Source organism: Talpa europaea, assembly GCF_964194135.1.
Source record: "Talpa europaea genome assembly, chromosome: 3".
Classification (NCBI taxonomy): Eukaryota; Metazoa; Chordata; class Mammalia; order Eulipotyphla; family Talpidae; genus Talpa; species Talpa europaea.
Window position 1 is genome coordinate 108,232,108 of NC_140069.1, and position 18,192 is coordinate 108,250,299.

At 33.1% G+C, this 18,192-nt stretch overlaps 1 protein-coding gene across 1 annotated transcript in view; it reads right to left on the reverse strand.

Annotated features, from left to right (window-relative positions):
- Window positions 1-264: 264 nt before the first annotated feature.
- DBF4 (DBF4-CDC7 kinase regulatory subunit) overlaps window positions 265-18,192 on the reverse strand; it is a gene marked incomplete at both ends in the record, with an annotated part of 24,952 nt that continues 7,024 nt past the window's right edge. Inside the window, 11 exon segments of the mRNA XM_084230471.1 lie at window positions 265-1,228; window positions 2,360-2,484; window positions 5,947-6,061; window positions 6,557-6,685; window positions 9,102-9,144; window positions 9,928-9,964; window positions 12,289-12,365; window positions 12,522-12,591; window positions 15,477-15,527; window positions 16,602-16,679; window positions 16,681-16,782. Coding sequence (XP_084086597.1) covers window positions 265-1,228; window positions 2,360-2,484; window positions 5,947-6,061; window positions 6,557-6,685; window positions 9,102-9,144; window positions 9,928-9,964; window positions 12,289-12,365; window positions 12,522-12,591; window positions 15,477-15,527; window positions 16,602-16,679; window positions 16,681-16,782 — 1,791 coding nt within the window.

Below are 18,192 nucleotides of genomic sequence, written 5' to 3' on the forward strand. Positions count from 1 at the left end.
TCAAAATTTCATTTGAAATTTTCAGTGACATGCAAACATTACTGAAAACAATTATGAACATAGTATGTAAAATAACATGAGTCACAAGTTTATTCTATAATTTTTCTATAATGAGTATTTAATTCTGTAGAAAAAAATGCAAAACCACCTTTATTGCTAATATTCACATTTGACTCTGTAAACAACGTTGACTCAAAAAATGAATTTTTATACTTTTGTAAAAATTTCAAGAATATGATCTTCAGCACCTCTTAAAGGTTAAGTCTAAAAGCCAGTAAATGTAGATGTTGAAGGTGAAGAAAAAAATACTGACAACAAATTATTTGAATTTTCCTCTTCCCAAATATCTAAAGCATCACATATATCACTGTTTTCAGTATAACTTGTAAAACCCAAAAATTCTGATTTCTCTTCACTAGTCTGAAATAAGTCCAGTAGAGATTGTACTGATGAACTGTGAACTCTGTTTTCTTCTTGCGTAGTAAGAAATTCAGTTCTTTTGTTATTTAATTCCACATTTGGTTCCAGATTTTCTTTTTTATTTCTTCCTAGTAGTATTTTCACTTTCCGATGGATATTACCAAAAGGTAAACTATCCATATTCTTGATGTCACATTTATTGGATTCCTCAGGGGGACTTTGGGATGGAGTCTCTGCCTGAATTAGTAGATTTTCCTGTGAACTGTTTATTGCTAACAGTTTAGAATCATGTCCACATACTGAATGAAGGTCCTTTTCCTTCAGATCCTTTGCAGGGAAAAATACATTATCTGACTTTTGTTTCAGTTGAGATACACTATTATCTGTATTGAAATTACAAATGTTTACAGATGTCTGTAGTCCACACGGATGGTGATCTACCCTTAGTTCTTCTAAGTCATTTTCATCTATAATTAATTTATGCTCCGGAATATCAAGAACCCATTCCTGTTTATCCTTCTGTGGAGGCAGATGTGTAAAAATTTGGTTTTTGTCATCGTCAGCTGGACTTAACATGGAACATTTATTAGCTGTTAAATGACAGGAGATGGGTTCTGAAATAAGCACTAACTTTTCTTCAGGTTTCTGAGTTTCTTTATTTTGGAACCTTTGCTCTGTGATCACCTGTACATTATTTTCCCTTAAGTCTTTCTGAGAAATATGTTGCACTTGTAGCATTTCTTTGGATTCCGTTTTTTTCAGAAGATTTGAAGTAACAGGAGAAAGGGATCTAATACTGTATTTTATTCTTCGTAGGAAAAAGAAAAAAGTTAAATAATGGCTATCAAAAATTCCTGAGTAGCTAAAAATTAGTAAAAATATCTTAAACTACTTAAACCTATTCAACTTAGAAAAATAATACAAAAATATAAATCTTAACCTTTTACCAAATTTACTTTAGATGTTTAAAGTACTAAAAATTGATTTTGCGTCTCCTCATTTTACTTAGCAATGCAGAGAATGAGTATTGGAAAATCTGAGACAGAAACATACATTTAATTAAGTATAGTAAATACCTAATATTGAAGTGAGCTGGAAACATATTATCTAGACATGACAGAGAAATATAGAATTCTACCTACTCCTTCAAACTTAGAATGGTTCCTTTATATTATACTTTCACTTAGGATTTCCTTGAGCAAATAAAGGATAAAAATTATGAAAACACTAATTCAACACTACTCACTGCTTTTAAGTCGAGAGATGCTAATGTGAGTTGTCCAGAGAGAAAAAAATGCAGATAAGAAGGTAATTAAGTGGTATCCAGCTCGTAAGTACTACAGATTGGGTTTTCAGGAATTCTAAATTCTTACAGTAGTCCATATAGCTTTAACAGTTGGAAATATGCCTACTCTCCAAATACAATTGAAAGACTTGTAAACAACCATTCTGAATATTACAGAAATATAAGGTTTAGGAACTAGTCTACTTAGACACAACAGAAAAAGAAAAATTTTCCAGTCAATTTTCAGAAATGGTAGTTTGGTATCATAATTTCTTTATGCCTAATCATCAGTCTAAAAACAGAAACAAGGAATGCATAACCTATTGAGTTTGTCTTTCATTGTATAATGGGAAAGCTGAGTAGTGGGAACAGAGATCTTAAGCCTCACAAAGCCTAAAATATTTACTTTCTGGTTCTTTATAGAAAAGGTTTGCCAACTGATTTTCTAGATTAAAAGGTTAAGAAGAGGACTTTAAAGTAATTTCAGGTTGGCAATTTTGGCAGTGGGAGAAGAGGTGGTGAGAAAAATAAGCAGTTCTTAATCATATTTATAGTCTGAAAATACATAATCCTCTAAGAACAGAAAGCTTCAGTATTATTTTTAATGAAATAGTTTAGTATTCTAATTAAGTTGTAAAACTAATGATACATTACCTTTTCTTTTTAGGCATATCCCTTTCATATTCCACAAAGTCAAACACTAACTTAGCTACAATATCATCAACAATTTGATAGTGATTACTTTGTGCAAAGTTTCTGTGTTGTTGACTTAGAAGATGCTAAAACAAAACAAAAAAGCACATAAATCATATTATTATCTATTTAAACTGACAGATACTTTTGTTTAGGTTTTCTAGCATCGTTATGCCACTAAAAAAATCTTTTTTTGTTCTTTACTAGAACTTTAAAGGATAGTAAGTAAAAAAGTAACTTTCGAGAAACCACTAAAACTGCTTTGGTTTTCACAGCCTTCCATTTTTCTTCTAAGTGCCACTTGCTAACAGATTATAACACTGCAGCTGCTGTCTTTCATTTTTCAATGAGAAAACTCAAATATTAATTTGTGGTTTCAGTGGACTGAAAACAAATGAGCTATACTATATCAGAAAGAAAAAAATGGAGAAAAATAACAATATTTAAGGTTTAATGTATGCTAGTAGTTTTAAACATTTTCCCTTCCACTTGTTAATTTTATCTATACATAATTACTACTAAGTCAGGAAGTAGGGCTTATATATTAAATGTATGAAATGTTACCATTCAACACACAAGAATTTAAAAGGTAGATTAAGCAAACACAATGAATATTGCAAAGTATAAAAATGTGCAGTTGAATATATTTGAGAACAAGTAAATTAATGATTTCAATTACTCAATGTTTATAAGAGAATACAGGGAAGTCAATCTCATGAGTCAATCTCACTAACCTAAACAGGGTTAGTGTATTAGCATAAAACTCACAGGAAAAAAAAAAGTTCCTTTTGAATAGGTAGAATCTCCAAGCTAATTCTATCACTTGTCAGCTAATCAGGGAATTATATCTAATGATCATGAGAGAACCTTGCTTTATTTCCCCAATTTCATATAATTTTAACTTTTGATAATTTGATTGCATTTCCAAAGTCAGAATTCTCCAGGGTTACCAAAGAAGCCACTCGACACACAGATAAGTCTAGTAATATTAAACAAATGAGAAATTATTAAAATTTACAAACATTTTTTTCATAAGGTCATATTCAGTTTATTCATGTTTTTGGAAGGAAAAATAATTTACTGAAATAAAAAAAAAAATACCCAACTTTTGTTCTTCAGCACCTGGCTCTTCTTACTCATCTGCTGTATGTCACTTAGTTAAGCTTGTATGTCACTTTCTTAGTTAAGCATCTTATGTTCCTTGTTCTACATTAAATACACTTGTGTTTTTTGGTTTTTTTTTTTTTGCCATTGGACTTTATACTTTTGTGACAGTCATCACACTTGCAAATACATGGTTAATATGTATCTCTGCCAAACCATAACATCCATAACATGTATAAAGCTAGGGTAAGGTAATATGTTTGCTTTTTTGTTTCTCTGAATCTCCAGTAATCACATTTGTTAAATGTAGGTGTCAGTGAATCATTTTGAAATCTAACAGTTATAATGCAAAAAGGTTTCTTTATTCTTAGAGAATAAGAAACATACACATGAAAACCAGTGAAAATAAATAAATAAATACAAAGCTTTACAAGTTAACCCCAATATCGCCTTCTTTGTGGCAACCAGAGGCAAGGTTTTTAGCCCCAATATTTATGAGCATCAAATTAGGATCACAAACTGATATTAAGGAGAGCATTCTAGATTATTCTAGATTATTCTACCTGGAACAAAAGCAAAGTAAAATGTTAGCACCAATCTTATAATTTAAATTTTCAAAAAGATTTTTGGTAAAGGGAAGTAGTTCTAATAATCAGCTTCTAACAAAAACAATTGTAAGCTAATTGTATTTTCTCCTTTATTACACACGCAAAACAAAAAAACTGATATAAAACTAACATATTTGAAATTATAAAACAAGCAAACTTCACTTCAGAGTCTGAAGATGTTAACAGTTTATAAATCAGACATTTTAAATTATTATTTTATCCCTTTAACATTCCCAAAATCTTCTTTAAGAAACCAAGCATCTACTGTTTTAAAAATTAACAATGCAAATAGTAACAGGTTACAAAGTCAGGAAGCCAGGATTCAAACTTGAGCAGCCTGGATCCAAAGTTCTTTTTCTTTTTTTGTTTAAAAATTTATTTTTTATTTATACAATAGCTGGGGTACAAGCCAGAGGAGTGGGAGGGTGAGAGGATTCACCAGAGACAGAGTGGGGAGCAGAACCGGCAGAGAGACGGAAAGCAGTCCTGAGGGGAGCAGCGGGCGCGACAGGAGAGGTCTGCCTCGCCATATGGGAATCTCCCTGGCCAGCAGGGAATGGAACCTGCTCTGCAGAGGCTGCAGACAGCTTCACAGTGCTGCGCTCATCCCGCTGTGCCACCAGGGAGACCCCCTCTTGTTCTTTTTTCCAATGTGTTTACAAATTACAAGTTTCCATCTCTAAAACTTTCTCTTCATCTCATATACCCTTCCAATTATTTTTTTTCTCTTTTTTGCTACTTCAAATGGAATTGTCTCCATTTCCTCTAATAATTGTTCTTCCTTCCTTGCCCATTTTTATTTTTTTTTATTATTTTTTTTTAATAGAGGCATGTTTTATTTATTTATTTGTTTGTTTGTTTTGTTTATACATGCACTGGGTACAGTCAGAAGCACGGGAGGGTGAGAGAATTCACCAGAGCCAGAGCGGGGAGCAGAGCAGGCAGAAGGACCGAAGTACACTGCTGAGGGGAGCAGCGGGCGGCAGGAGAGGTCTGCGCGCCATGTGGGACCCTCCTCCGGTGGCCGGGGAGCAGCCCGGGATCGAACTGGCACCGCAGAGGCCGCGGGCAGCTTCGCAACCCAGCGCTCAACCACTGCGCCACCGGGGAGGCCCTCCTTGCCCATTTTTAATAGCTCAGGCTCAATATACTGCAGTTACCTTTGACTCATTATGTTCCATTATTTTCAACAGCTAATCCATTGACAAATCCTCTTGCCCCGGGTTTAAATTATATCCACAATCTGACCATGTCTCATGACTCCTACTACCACCACTTAGTAGTCCTGGTCACCATCATCTGTTCTTTCATCCCACTGGTTTAATTTAGCACTTTTGTATTGCTTATTTCAATATCCTTTTCTGTCTCATTTCTCTCAGGTGTCTACATAAATGTCATCTTATCAGTTAGAGTATTTTTTGTCATCTTATCAGAGTATGTTGCTGTCAAGTCTAAACAGCAGTATCTCCATTCCGGTTTTTTTCTCATACTATGGATCATCGATCTAATGTTCTCTACACATATATTATTCTCTTATCCTGTGGTTTACCCATACCCCCTTGTTTTCTAAAATGTAATCTTCACAAACAGGGAATTGATTCCTTTTGTTCTTACTAGTCATTCCTTTTGTGCTTACTAGTCATTGAATGAATAAAAATGACTTTTCAATATTATTTCCCTACTTGGGGCTCTTAAAATATGAGATTCTATCAAAAAGAAATACATACTACTTGAAAATTACCAAGTTATAAACCACACTCAGAATAAGCTAAAATTTATGCAGAAAAATACTCAGTTTTAGAGATATCAATTCCCTAAATATAAAATTACACTTACAGTTTCAAGATCTTCATATTTCTGTAAGCAGCATTCACAATATCCTTTTTTTTTCTTCTCTTTCAACTGGAGTTGAACTGGACTCCCACCACATTTATCGCCATCTGCTTGGATTCTGATAGAAATATATGGTAAAAGTATTAATTGTATAAGGAATAATGTTTAAAATTTATAGTTCTTATCATGTAGAATCTGACATAATTTGCACATAAATTTATATCAGCAAATACTTTTAGCCATTTCTTTTCAAGAAATTGAGATGCAAATGAAAAATGTAATAATTATGCTGGAGAATATTTCAGAATACTTAAGCGAAACAACACATTTCAATTATTTGGAAATATTTTTAAAAGCATCCCCCCATCTAAAGTGCCTACCTGCCCCCCACCCCCCAATCTATCTAAAGGGCCTAAGTATGACACACTTCAAAGAGATTCAGACTCCAGAGCTAGCAAAGGAGCACTAGAAATACATAGGTGGTGAGGGGGAGCACAGAGGCAGGAGGCCATCATAATAGTCCCTTAGTAACAAATACACAAAAAACATGGGATTAAATGAATTACCTTAAATATTTGAAAATATAAAAAATTACCTGAAGATTAAAACCAACCTTAGTTTAACCTGAGTTTGCTTTTGAGAACTGGATGGCTTATCCACATCAAATGGACTGGTGGGCTTCTGAATAGAATAATTTATGAAAGGCATATTGGTCAGCTGAAGATAAAATGGCCTATAAAGTCTAGAAAAATAAAAAAAAAAATACATGAAATTCTCTATGGTGAAAGAAAACATACTTGGAGTCTTATTTCACAATCACATAGTTCATCTGGAATCAGAAATAAATAGACATCAGTCAGGTGTCTTTTCCTAATTTCTAGAACTATTCTATTTTTTAACTTAAAAAACCTTTTCAGTTAAATAGTAAAACAAAATAAAACTTACTATCAACTATTTGTCTGGAGGTCCCACTGGCATCTTAGTCATTTTAAGTGTACATTTCAGTAGCATTAAGGACATTCACAATGTTTCATAAACATTACCTCCACTCTTCATCTTGTCAGACCAAAATTCTGTACCCATTAAAACAGTAACTCCCCATTCTCCCTTTCCCCCCAACCCTTGATAATTACCATTCTACACTTTGTCTCTATGAAATTGATTACTCTAAGTACTTTATTAAGTGGAATCATTGCAGTATTGTTCCTCTTACTTCATTTAGCATGTCTTCAAGGTTCATCCAATTGTAGCATGTGTCAGAATTTCATTCCTTTTCTAGGTTGAATAATATGCCATTTTAAGCATATAGGACATTATCCAAATGTTGATTGACATTTGGGTTGCTTTTGCCTCTTGGCTATTGTGAATAACGCTCTACTATTATTTTTATTCAAGTATTATTTCAAGAGTCTACTTTCAGTCCTGATAAATATATAGCCAAAGTGGAATTGCTGGATCATATCCTATTTCTAATATTTTGAGAAACTTCGTTTTCCCAGCAGCTGTACCATTTTATAGTCCTACCAATAGTGCACAAAAAATTACAAATTCCCCACATCCTAGTCAACATTTGTTGTTTCTGTTTTTCTTCTTTTTTGAGAATAGTCATCCTAATATATATGAGGTGGTAGTTATCTCTTTTGGTTTTCATTCGCATTTCTCTCATTTTCTTGTGTTTGTTGGCAATCTATGTCTTTAGAGAAATGTGTAATCCCTTTATCTATTTTTAAAGCCTGTCATTTTCTGTTGAGTTCTTTATATTAATTAACATCTTATTAGATACATGGTTTGCAAGCTGCCTTGTCATGGTTGAGTCCTTTGTGGTATAGAAAGCTTGTGACTTTGACAGTATTTTCTTTTATCTTTGTTGATTGTGCTTTTGGTGTCATAAAAAGTCACTACCAAATCCAGTGTCATAAAGCTTTTCCAATTCTCTTCCAAGGTTTATAGTTTTAGGTCTCCATTTTGAGTTAGGTCCATTTTGAGTGAATATCCTATGTCGATAATGGGCCTAACTTCATTCTTTTGCAGGTCGATATCAAGCTTTCTAATACAATTTATTGAAAAGACTGTCCTTCCCTCACTTAATGATGATGACTGACATCTTTGTCAAAAATCATATGACCAAAGACTTCTGGGCTTATTATTCTATTCCATTTGTCTATACATCTGTCTATGTCATTATCAAAGTTTTTTGGATTACTATACCTTTGTAGTAAGTTTTGAAATTAGGAAATGTGTGACCTCCAATTTTGTTTATCCTTTTCAAGATTGTTTTTGGGTGTTCAAGGTCCCCTTGAAATTCCTTATGAATTTTAGGATGAATTTTTTTTCTCTCTGCAAAAAAAGTTGTTGGGATTTTGATAGGGACAGCACTGACTCTGTAGCTCACTCAGGGTAGTAACAACATCTTAATGACATGAAGTCTTCCAATCCATGAATGTGGGATGTTTTCCCATTTACTGGTGCTTTCTCTAGGACTGGTTTTGAATTGCATTCCCTCCTTCTACCTTCCCCACCCTAGTATACAGTTCATAAAAAGCATTCTACATATCTTCATGACCGCAGTGAGTACTCAAGAAAACTAATTACACACATCTATATGAGTAACTGGAAAGTGAAGTGAAAGTAACCTAATTCACCCATGTCAAATAAACTTTATATCTGTTAGATCTATAGAATTCATTAAGATTGTCCTATTAAATTTCAGAGTGAGTTTAAGAAAATTACAAAACTAGATGTTATAGCTCAGATTTTCTATTTTCAAATAGTATCTAATAATTTCTTTTTCACAAATGCAGGAGCAATATTTAAGTAGTAATTCTAAATCATAAGGTACTGCACTTAGCCAGAGAATGGTTATTTGAAAATACTAAGTGAATGAGTGGGTCTTATAATAACTCTAAACTAGATATTGTAAGGAATTATCCACAACATACTAAAACTAAATTCAGTACTCAAGCACAAATTCATTGTTTCTTTTTATAAATTGTGCCATATATATATATATATATATACACACACACACATACACATACACACACACACACATACACACGTAGACTATAAATCTAATATAAAGAGATGAGATAGTACTCATGGAGTTAGCATAATTAGATTTAAATATTGTATCTAAAATCACACAGATTGATACTTACTGGCTTATATCTTCCACCTTTACAAAAGGCTTTTTGAGTCTCCCTGCTTGAGAGCATACAAAATACATTAGCAACTTAGAAATTTACCTTTTTTAAAATAACAAAACTAGTATAGGAAAAAAAAAAACCTACAACTGCATTATTCATTTTAAGTCATTTTGAAGTTTTGAGACTCAGATGAGGTATTTTAAAGTATCATCCCATTTTTAAAGTAACAGAAGCTTTGTCTATATTCTGAGATTCTTAAATTGAATGGATCACCCAATGGATATATGAATAGAATTCAAGAGGATCAAGAGTTCAAATAGGAATAAAATTCAACTTTTGTTTTCACTAACTTCTAACTAACATTTCCTCTAACAATACATTTAGGCAACAGGATCACAGTAATATTAGCAGCACCTGTAATTTTGAAACATTGCAATAGAAACATATTTTCATCTATTAGTTTATATAGTTGAATTCAAAGCAGCACTTATGCTTATCACTTCAAAATTACAGTAGCAATAAAAATCACTGCTAAAACTCATTTTTAATATCTAATAAAAGTAAGCTGAACACTATCACATAATTAAAAACATTCTGATAAAGGAGTTTTAACATAATTGACTTCCTTAGTAATACAATGATTTATTTTTAAGTTTTTAAAGAAACAATAATCTGAGAAAGGGTCCATAGATTTCACCAGATTGCCATGGGGTCCATGTTCAAAAAGGGGTAAGGATTGCTGAATACATCATTTAAAGAATTGTTTCACAATTTAAAAATTATTTTCTCTATTTTCTAAGAGTAATCCAAACACATTAAAGGATATCAAAATACTTACTTCTTGCTTTCTGTGTGCCAATACCTGCTCTTTTCCCCTAAAAAAACCAAATAGTAAAACTACTAGGTTTGAAAGTACAGTGAAAATAGCAACTATTAAGTTCTCACTATTCCCATGATTTAAAAAAAAATTTCAGAAAAAGTACTACATAAAAGAAGCGTGATTATTGCAATTTTTTGGGAAAAAAGAAAAATTTGTTTTTAAAAACTCAACTAAATAAATTGAAGGAAACAATACTTGTTCAAGAATTAGAGCTCTTAACCATTAGTATATAATTCAGTAATACAAGGTTACTTTTATAATATGCCCAACAAGTACCTTGGCATTCTAGCTGTGTTTTGTTTTCACAGAAAGAAATCCACCGATAAGGAAAAGGTACAGTTAGTGAAATAGTCTTTCTTTTAAAAAATCATGTAAGTTATTTTTATGCTCTTATTCAGCAAAACCTCAGATAAACTGAGGAATTATTAAAAAAATTATTATAGTCTGTCAATTCCAGCTAAAATGGGATACTGTTCAATATGATCAATCAATCCCACTGATAACAGGTAAAAAAAAATGAACAATACATGACAAAAGCAACTACGTGAGAAGAGTAAGTGAAAGACAGCATATTGTGGAAGGAAGTAAAAAAATCTGGAGATGCTACCTATACAGGGATGAACTTCCCATCCTTTCCATTCCTCTCATTGGTCTTTTCTCTTGCACTACTACCTTAAGTATATAACTCTAGTCATGAAGTTGGCATCAGCAGAGGAACCAGTGGCTACAACTCTATACAACTCCCATCTTTCTAGCTGGAAAGAAAGTAGAGAGGCTTCTGAGGGCCAAAGAGTAAAAAGAGAATCCTGTATTATTTCTTCTTTCTTTTCTCCCAACAGTAGTTGTAAAGGTACAAAAGGAAGTTAAAATTGAAGAAATTCTGACCAGAAGAACTAGGAAAAGGGCTATTTCAAGCTGGAGAGTAACGGGGAAATCAGAGTCTAAACAAGCTAGCATGGGGATTCCTAACTCTTTACATAAATCTGCCTAACTGCCAGGCAGAATTCCAAATTGCATATGTTGAGGACAAACCCAGAGTAGCAAAAAGCATATCACAGCTTGAAATGAAACTAAGATTTACTCAATTGCTGAAGTCTTGGACTAGGCCTATAAGTGATGCATATACACCAACAAACAGAAACCTACATAAATCCCAGAAAACTGAAACAGATTACGAATGTCCACCTTCAAAACTTATGACAGAACTAATAGTTTGAACAAAACTGGATAAATGAAGGCTACAATAGTGACAACAATGTGGATAAAAAGGTTCAGAAAGCTTTAGGCGTCTACATTTTATTTGAGGTGGGTAAAATAATAGTTCTAAAGGGACTGTGGAAAATATGTATCTATAAAATACACACACACACACGTTTATTTTGAATCTCAGAGCAACCAGTAAAACAACAAAACATAGTAAAATATCAATAAATAAATTTTCAAAAATCTGAAAGATGGTAGGAAAGGGAGGAGTAGAGGAATAAAATATAGATGATTTAAGAAGAAAAGTAACAAAAAGGGAAAGAAAAGATATAAAAACATTTGGTCTAAGAGAGTAATGCCCAAAGCACTTAACGAATATTCTTATATCAGGACAAGCAGCCAAGCTACATGACAAGATTTTGTTATACCACTATCTAAAGTAGTTGAAAAGTATGTTCTCTACACTGTATAAAAAAAAAGGTATACTATTTATATTCAGAACTTCTCATAAAGGTAGGTTAATAGTTCTGCTTTCCTGTAGAATGAACAAGAGTATCTATTATAAAGCTGTACAACCAATGGGGGAGAAAGTCCCCAAACTGTGCCAACATCCCAGTACAACTTTCATCTTATGAATAAATGCTAAAAAATTAAATGATAACCATTTAGTTAAATAATAGAAACATGGGGCCTCCTTGGTAGTGCAAGGGGTTGGGACGCAACTTATGAGGCTATCCGCAGCCACCGTGGCATGAGTTTGATCCCTGGCCAGGGAGCTGCCCATATGGCACAGAAGACCTCTCCTGACTCGCCCGCTGCTCCCCTCAGCAGTGTATTTCAGTCATTCCACCTGTTCTGTTCCTCATTCTGTCTCTGAGGAATCCTCTCACCCCCATACCTCTGGCCTGTACCCTAGTTCTTATATGCATGAATAAATAAATCTTTTAAATAAATAAATGAAACATGTATACAGTATACAAGGTAACTAACTCCCTAGGATTTTCTGTTCATAATATTTTCTACCTGGCAAGAAAAAAATTGCACATAAGATATGTAAATAAAAACCAAGTTTGCTCACTTTCATTAATTAGTTAAGATTTAAGGAAAATAACATACCACATCTCTTACAGAAGTGCTTGATTTCTTGAGTAAGTACAATTCTTTTTTCTTTTGTTCAATGTAGTATCTAATGTCTTTATTAAAGAAAGAAAAGTTTAAAATGAAATTTAGGTGAAAGAATTACCATTAAAGATATCATATGCCTTGTTATCAGAATTCTCACTATGTAAAATTAGGAAACACAGGACACTTAGGATAAACATTGTAAAAGACAATTATAAAATCCTTACCATCAATATGAAGAATTTTTACTCCCCATGATAAGGCATTTGATAATATACTATTTGAAGGAATAAAATCCTGTTTAAAAAAAAAAAAAAAGAAAGTGGGATTTTTTTTTTTTTGGAAATTACTATTTTAAAAGAGTTAAATTTTAAAATTGAATTTAACCAGCCAGTTACTCAATACAGATGCCTTGTAGTTATAACAGTAGCTGGAATTTCTAAGATCAACAGTGCTTAACATATCCCCATTTTCTTAAAAATTTGATGCACACTATAAGCTTACAGTCAATAGTATCAAATTATTTCACTTAGCAATACAGAAATGCCACAAGCTTCAAGTCTCCAGTATTATTTTAAAAGGCCACAAGATGGAGATGTTTCTTCATGAAAATTAGGTTCCATCCTTCATAAAGGGATAGATCCCAATATTTAGTTTTTCCTATTAAAAATGTAAAAAGGAAGATTTCAAGAATATTCCTTATTTTCCACTTGCATTTTTAATGATAGAACATAAACTGCAATTTTTTAAGTAGCTATGTTTTTTTCAATTATATATTTATTTAAAGAAAGTTATTAAAGATACATGACAGAAACAAAATCACAGTTTATAACTATTACCTTAACAAATTAAAATTCTGAAGTAAGGCTGGATATATGTAGGATGATGCCAAGAAAAAATGGGACTTGCAGTAGCCCAGGATGCTGCTTAAGTGGGTCATGTAACCCACCATGACTAAATGAGCACATTAATGTTCAAATAATGATACTTGTGTTTCTAAGAACTTCCCTTTTTACTTGCCTTTTATATACACCAGCTTAGACTGGAAATGTAGAACCTGATAATGGACCTACCCAGTAACCGAATCTTCCCAATAGTTCTAACACAATACTTTCAGAGAAAAGTCCCACCTGGTATTACGACCCCAATATTTTAACTTGTGAGAAGCAAGAAAGCAACATCAGTTATCCATTATGTTTCTTTGCCTTTCGTTTCCCTATCTTGTCTTCATGTTACTAATAAAATACAGCCCAAATATTGATAGGATCTAAATTGGTTCACAAACACACCAAATTAAGAAAAAGCTTCAATGTGTGCTCAGTTAAAAAGATGTTTTAGGTTAAAAAAAAAAAAAAAAAACTCTTAAAGCTGTGCTATCCAATATTAATTGTAGTTACATGTGGCTAGTGTCAATTAAGATGTGCTTTAAGTATAAAATGCAGGTCAGATTTCAAAGCCTGTATTAAAAAAAGAATGCTAAATATCTCATTACTAATTTTTTAGTTGAAATTATAATATTTAGGAACTATTAAATAATATTAAAATAAACTTTTTCTTTTCAATTTTTTAATACAGTGTCATAAATTTTAAACTTTCTATGCGCTTCACATCTGTTGCTTGCATCAAACTTCTATTAGGGCCTCCCCGGTGGCGCAGCGGTTGAGCGCTGGGTTGCGAAGCTGCCTGCAGCCTCTGCGGCGCTGGTTCGATCCCCGGCTGCTCCCCGGCCACCGGAGGAGGGTCCCACATGGCGCACAGACCTCTCCTGCCGCCCGCTGCTCCCCTCAGCAGTGTACTTCGGTCCTTCTGCCTGCTCTGCTCCCCGCTCTGGCTCTGGTGAATTCTCTCACCCTCCCGCGCTTCTGACTGTACCCAGTGCTTGTATAAAAAAAAAAAAAAACTTCTATTAAACTATGCTAGTAGATAACCCAATATGCCAATGCCCTGTTAGATGTAAATGCTTACAGTGGTGCAGAGTGAGGGAAAAGCTTTCTATTCAGATAAGCAGAAGAGACATTTCTGCTAACTATCTTTTAGGTCAGAAATTTTGGGGAAGCTGCTTGCCTTCCTATGAGCTGCAGTTTCTCCATGCATAAACTAGACCTAGTAAAATGGAATGTATTGAGGATGAAAATGACATGTACTTGTCATATCATATAACAGGTATTTATTAAATGTCAGTACTCTCCTCTTTCCTCTAACTTAAGAAATTCTGTATTTCTGCATTATGAAATAGAACAAGTATGCAAAAATCACTTAATATTTTACTACTGTAGGTAACTATTATTACTAGTTTTTTGGGTGGATAACCGTCAGTCTTTTTTCTGTGGTTATATTGATGTAGATATAACACTTTCAGGGGACAAAAAAAAAAAAGAGAATTCATGTTGTATAACCAACTCAGTGATGTGATTTTAGTTACACAGCAATGTATTATAATTGTGTGATTAAAAATCATTTATAGAATTATTAATGACTGTGGTATTCCAATGTGTGGCTATATTATGGTTTACATAGCTGATTCCCTTTTGGCTGGTTATTTAATGCTATTTAATGCTTTCTTTAATGCTATCATTAAAGAAAGAAAAACTATTCTGAGCATCCCTGAAGCCAACTATTTACTTCATTTCAATGATTTACTTCCTTCATGATTATTTCTTAACAAAGATGACTCAACTTATAAAGAGTTTTGACGACATATTGCCAGACTGCCTTCAAAGAGTATATGCACACATCATGTATTAGAAATGCTCATTTCTCCCATGTTTAACCTTGAATAAATTTCTTTCACATTTTACACTTACAGGTAAAAATCTGAATATTTTTTAAAAATTCTCATTGCTTAAGTTTTCATAAATTTCTTAGTAATTTGTATTTAAAATTACCTCCCAGACTTCCACAAACTGCCACTGTGACATCTATTCATCTCCCAGCATCTGCATAGTGTATACCCCGCACCCCCACCCATCAATATAGCAGAGGAACCATTTGTGCTTATTCCTCCACTTGTGTACTAAATTTCACTTCTGAATTATTCTCATCAGCATCAAACAGTAATATTTCTCCCGTTTTAAACAAAACAATAGACCAAAAAACACATAAAGTCTGGCCTTACTTCCTTTATTTTCTAGTTGAGTTTTTAATGACAGAATATACACTGAATTTTTTAAGTTCCTACTTACATGGTCCTTGATAGCTTTTTCAACTAATAATTTTCCTCTGCTCAAACAAACCTATAAGAAGACCAAAGAACATTAAGCAAACATAAAAAATTGTAACATAACCCCTCATTAGTAAAAAGATTTAAAAAATCTAACAATTAAATATATATAACTTAACAGGTAAATTTTAATGTAATTATAAAGCTTAAAAGGTAAATTTTATTTGTACAAGTCTCATTTACTATCAAGACAACATGATTTCTTTAGGGTTTTCTTTATAAGAGTATCTCCTATGTTAAAGTGTGTTTCTCCTTTTTCAGCTGGAGCAACTAAATGGAATGAGACTCACGGTTAGTTTTCTATTCCTTTCAACATGAAAAATAAGAGTTAAGGTTTCTGAAAATCTGACTTAATTAAATAGTAAGTTTACTTTAGTTTTCCATTAAACTGAAGATTTAATAAGATTTAATAAGTCAAATTTTATATATTATTTTTACAACGTCTTTTACAAGGTATTTCACTTTTAATATAACACTATGAAAAGCAACTGAAATGCTAAGAACATGTCCCTGGTATATAATCGCCTTGCTCCAAAAAAACCACTAACAGGTCTCTTTTCCTTTGCCTTTTTCTTCTATGCATTGATGCTCCTTTTTTTAAGTGATAATCTCTTATGTAATTCATTCTATCTACCTGTTTCCCTTTCATTTTTCCTGCTTCCCAAATGGATGTGATACACTAAGCTGAGGATATTAAAAACTGGTAACTATTAAATTTCACCTCCTCCTCTAAATTAAATCAATTTAATATGTTCTTCATCGTATCTTCCAATAACAATAAAATGGTAAGGATGTAATTTTAACTGTTTAATTCTGCCTTTATAGCATGAAAGCAACCAATCAACACATAAATGTGTATGATATGGCCCATGAACTAGTTTGCTTACTCCTATTTTGAAACAAACAAAAGATTTCTATTTCTTCTTTAAAAGAATGATCTGCAACCTTATTGATGATTGGAAAGTTACACCTAGTGTAGATATTGTCATACCTAAATGAATTCTGCTACCAGCCTATTCTTGAAAATCTAGGAGCTCCTTAGACCATAGCCTTTCTGAATGTCTCAATGCATATTTAAAAGACTTACTGAATCTGGAGGCTTAAACGAACTTCCATCATGGCTGGGATGAGGTGAAGTAGTTTCTGCAGTATATGCAGATTCTGGGACTTGGTACAGGAGAAATTCGTCCCAAGGTTTGGGCAAATTTAGCTTCCTTTTTATTTGAAATAAGATAACTGATATCTTTACTGAGAAATTCTTCAACTCTCTAGAGGAAAAGAAAGTATTTTACAGACAAGTCATACAAACCATACCCTATTTCATATGGATAAGCACAATGTAAAATGCCAATCTGATACATTTTAATATTTGTAAATTGATGTTTTCACACTTACATTTGTTGAAATATAATAATCCCATGACACTAGCATTATCCACATTTTGTAGAGAAAAAAATGGAAGAGAAATTAAGTAACCCACTTAAGGTTATATCAGTAGTAAGGAAAAAAATTTGAACACAGGTATTCTGATCGAATTCCATGCTCTAAAATAGTACCATCCAATAGAATTTACTGCAGTGATGGAAATACTATCATTTCCTAATGAAATGCCAGCAAGTTGCCCTATGTGACTACTGAACATTGGAAATATAACTAGTATGACTTAGCAACTGAATTTTACTTTTTATTTAATTTTAATTAACTTAAATATAAATTGGAACATGTAGCCTATGACTACCTTATTGGAAAGCACAGCTCAAAGTTATAGTTTTACCATCTTTTTATAAGACTTAGTTATAGGATGGAGGGCAGCTGTACTCTCAAAGAATATAGGAGGTCTGAAGAGAATTCCCCACTGAAATATTTGAAAAACACTGGTTAAATGCCTGAATTTATAAACACAAAAATCACTCCATTCCAGGAACAGGAAAATTAAGTGGAAGTAAATACTATTTTTTTTTAAAGATTCAATTTATTTATACAAGAACCGGGGTATAGACCAGATGTGAGGGAGGGTGAGAGGATTCACCAGAGACAGAGCAGGAAACAGAACAGGCAGAATGGCCAAAATACAATGCTGAGGGGAGCAGTGGGCAAGACAGGAGAGGTCTGCCGCTCCATGTGGGTTACACCCCAGCTGGCGGGGTTGGGGATCAAACTGGCACTGTAAAGGCTGCGGACAGCTTCACAGCGCTGCGCTCAACCACCTGCGCCACCAGGGAGGCCCCGGAAGTAAATACTATTAATCATTATTGGCGTAAGTAAAAGACTTCTAAAATATTTAAACAGCTACACCTAATTTCTACAGGATCTCACAAAATAATGGGGATAATAAATAATGAAGCAAGTATGTAATAGATGAGTTAATTTCATCTAAGCAGCAGAATTTGCTGCATTACCAGTGGCTCCCTTAATTAAATGCAAACCACTACTTCTTTTTTTTTTCCCCCTGAGCAACATGTCATTGACCAGTAAATAAAGTAATTACCAACGTTTATTTATTCCTGGGATTCTAAACTCAAATGTGGACAGGGGCCAGTAGGAATATAAATAAGTAATTTATACATCAAATATATTCTTCAATGTCATATTTTGCCCTAGCACTGTCAGAAGTTCCAACTTTTCAACAGAAGCCCAAGCTCCTACACATTTTTAAAAATTGTGAGATGATGTGTATC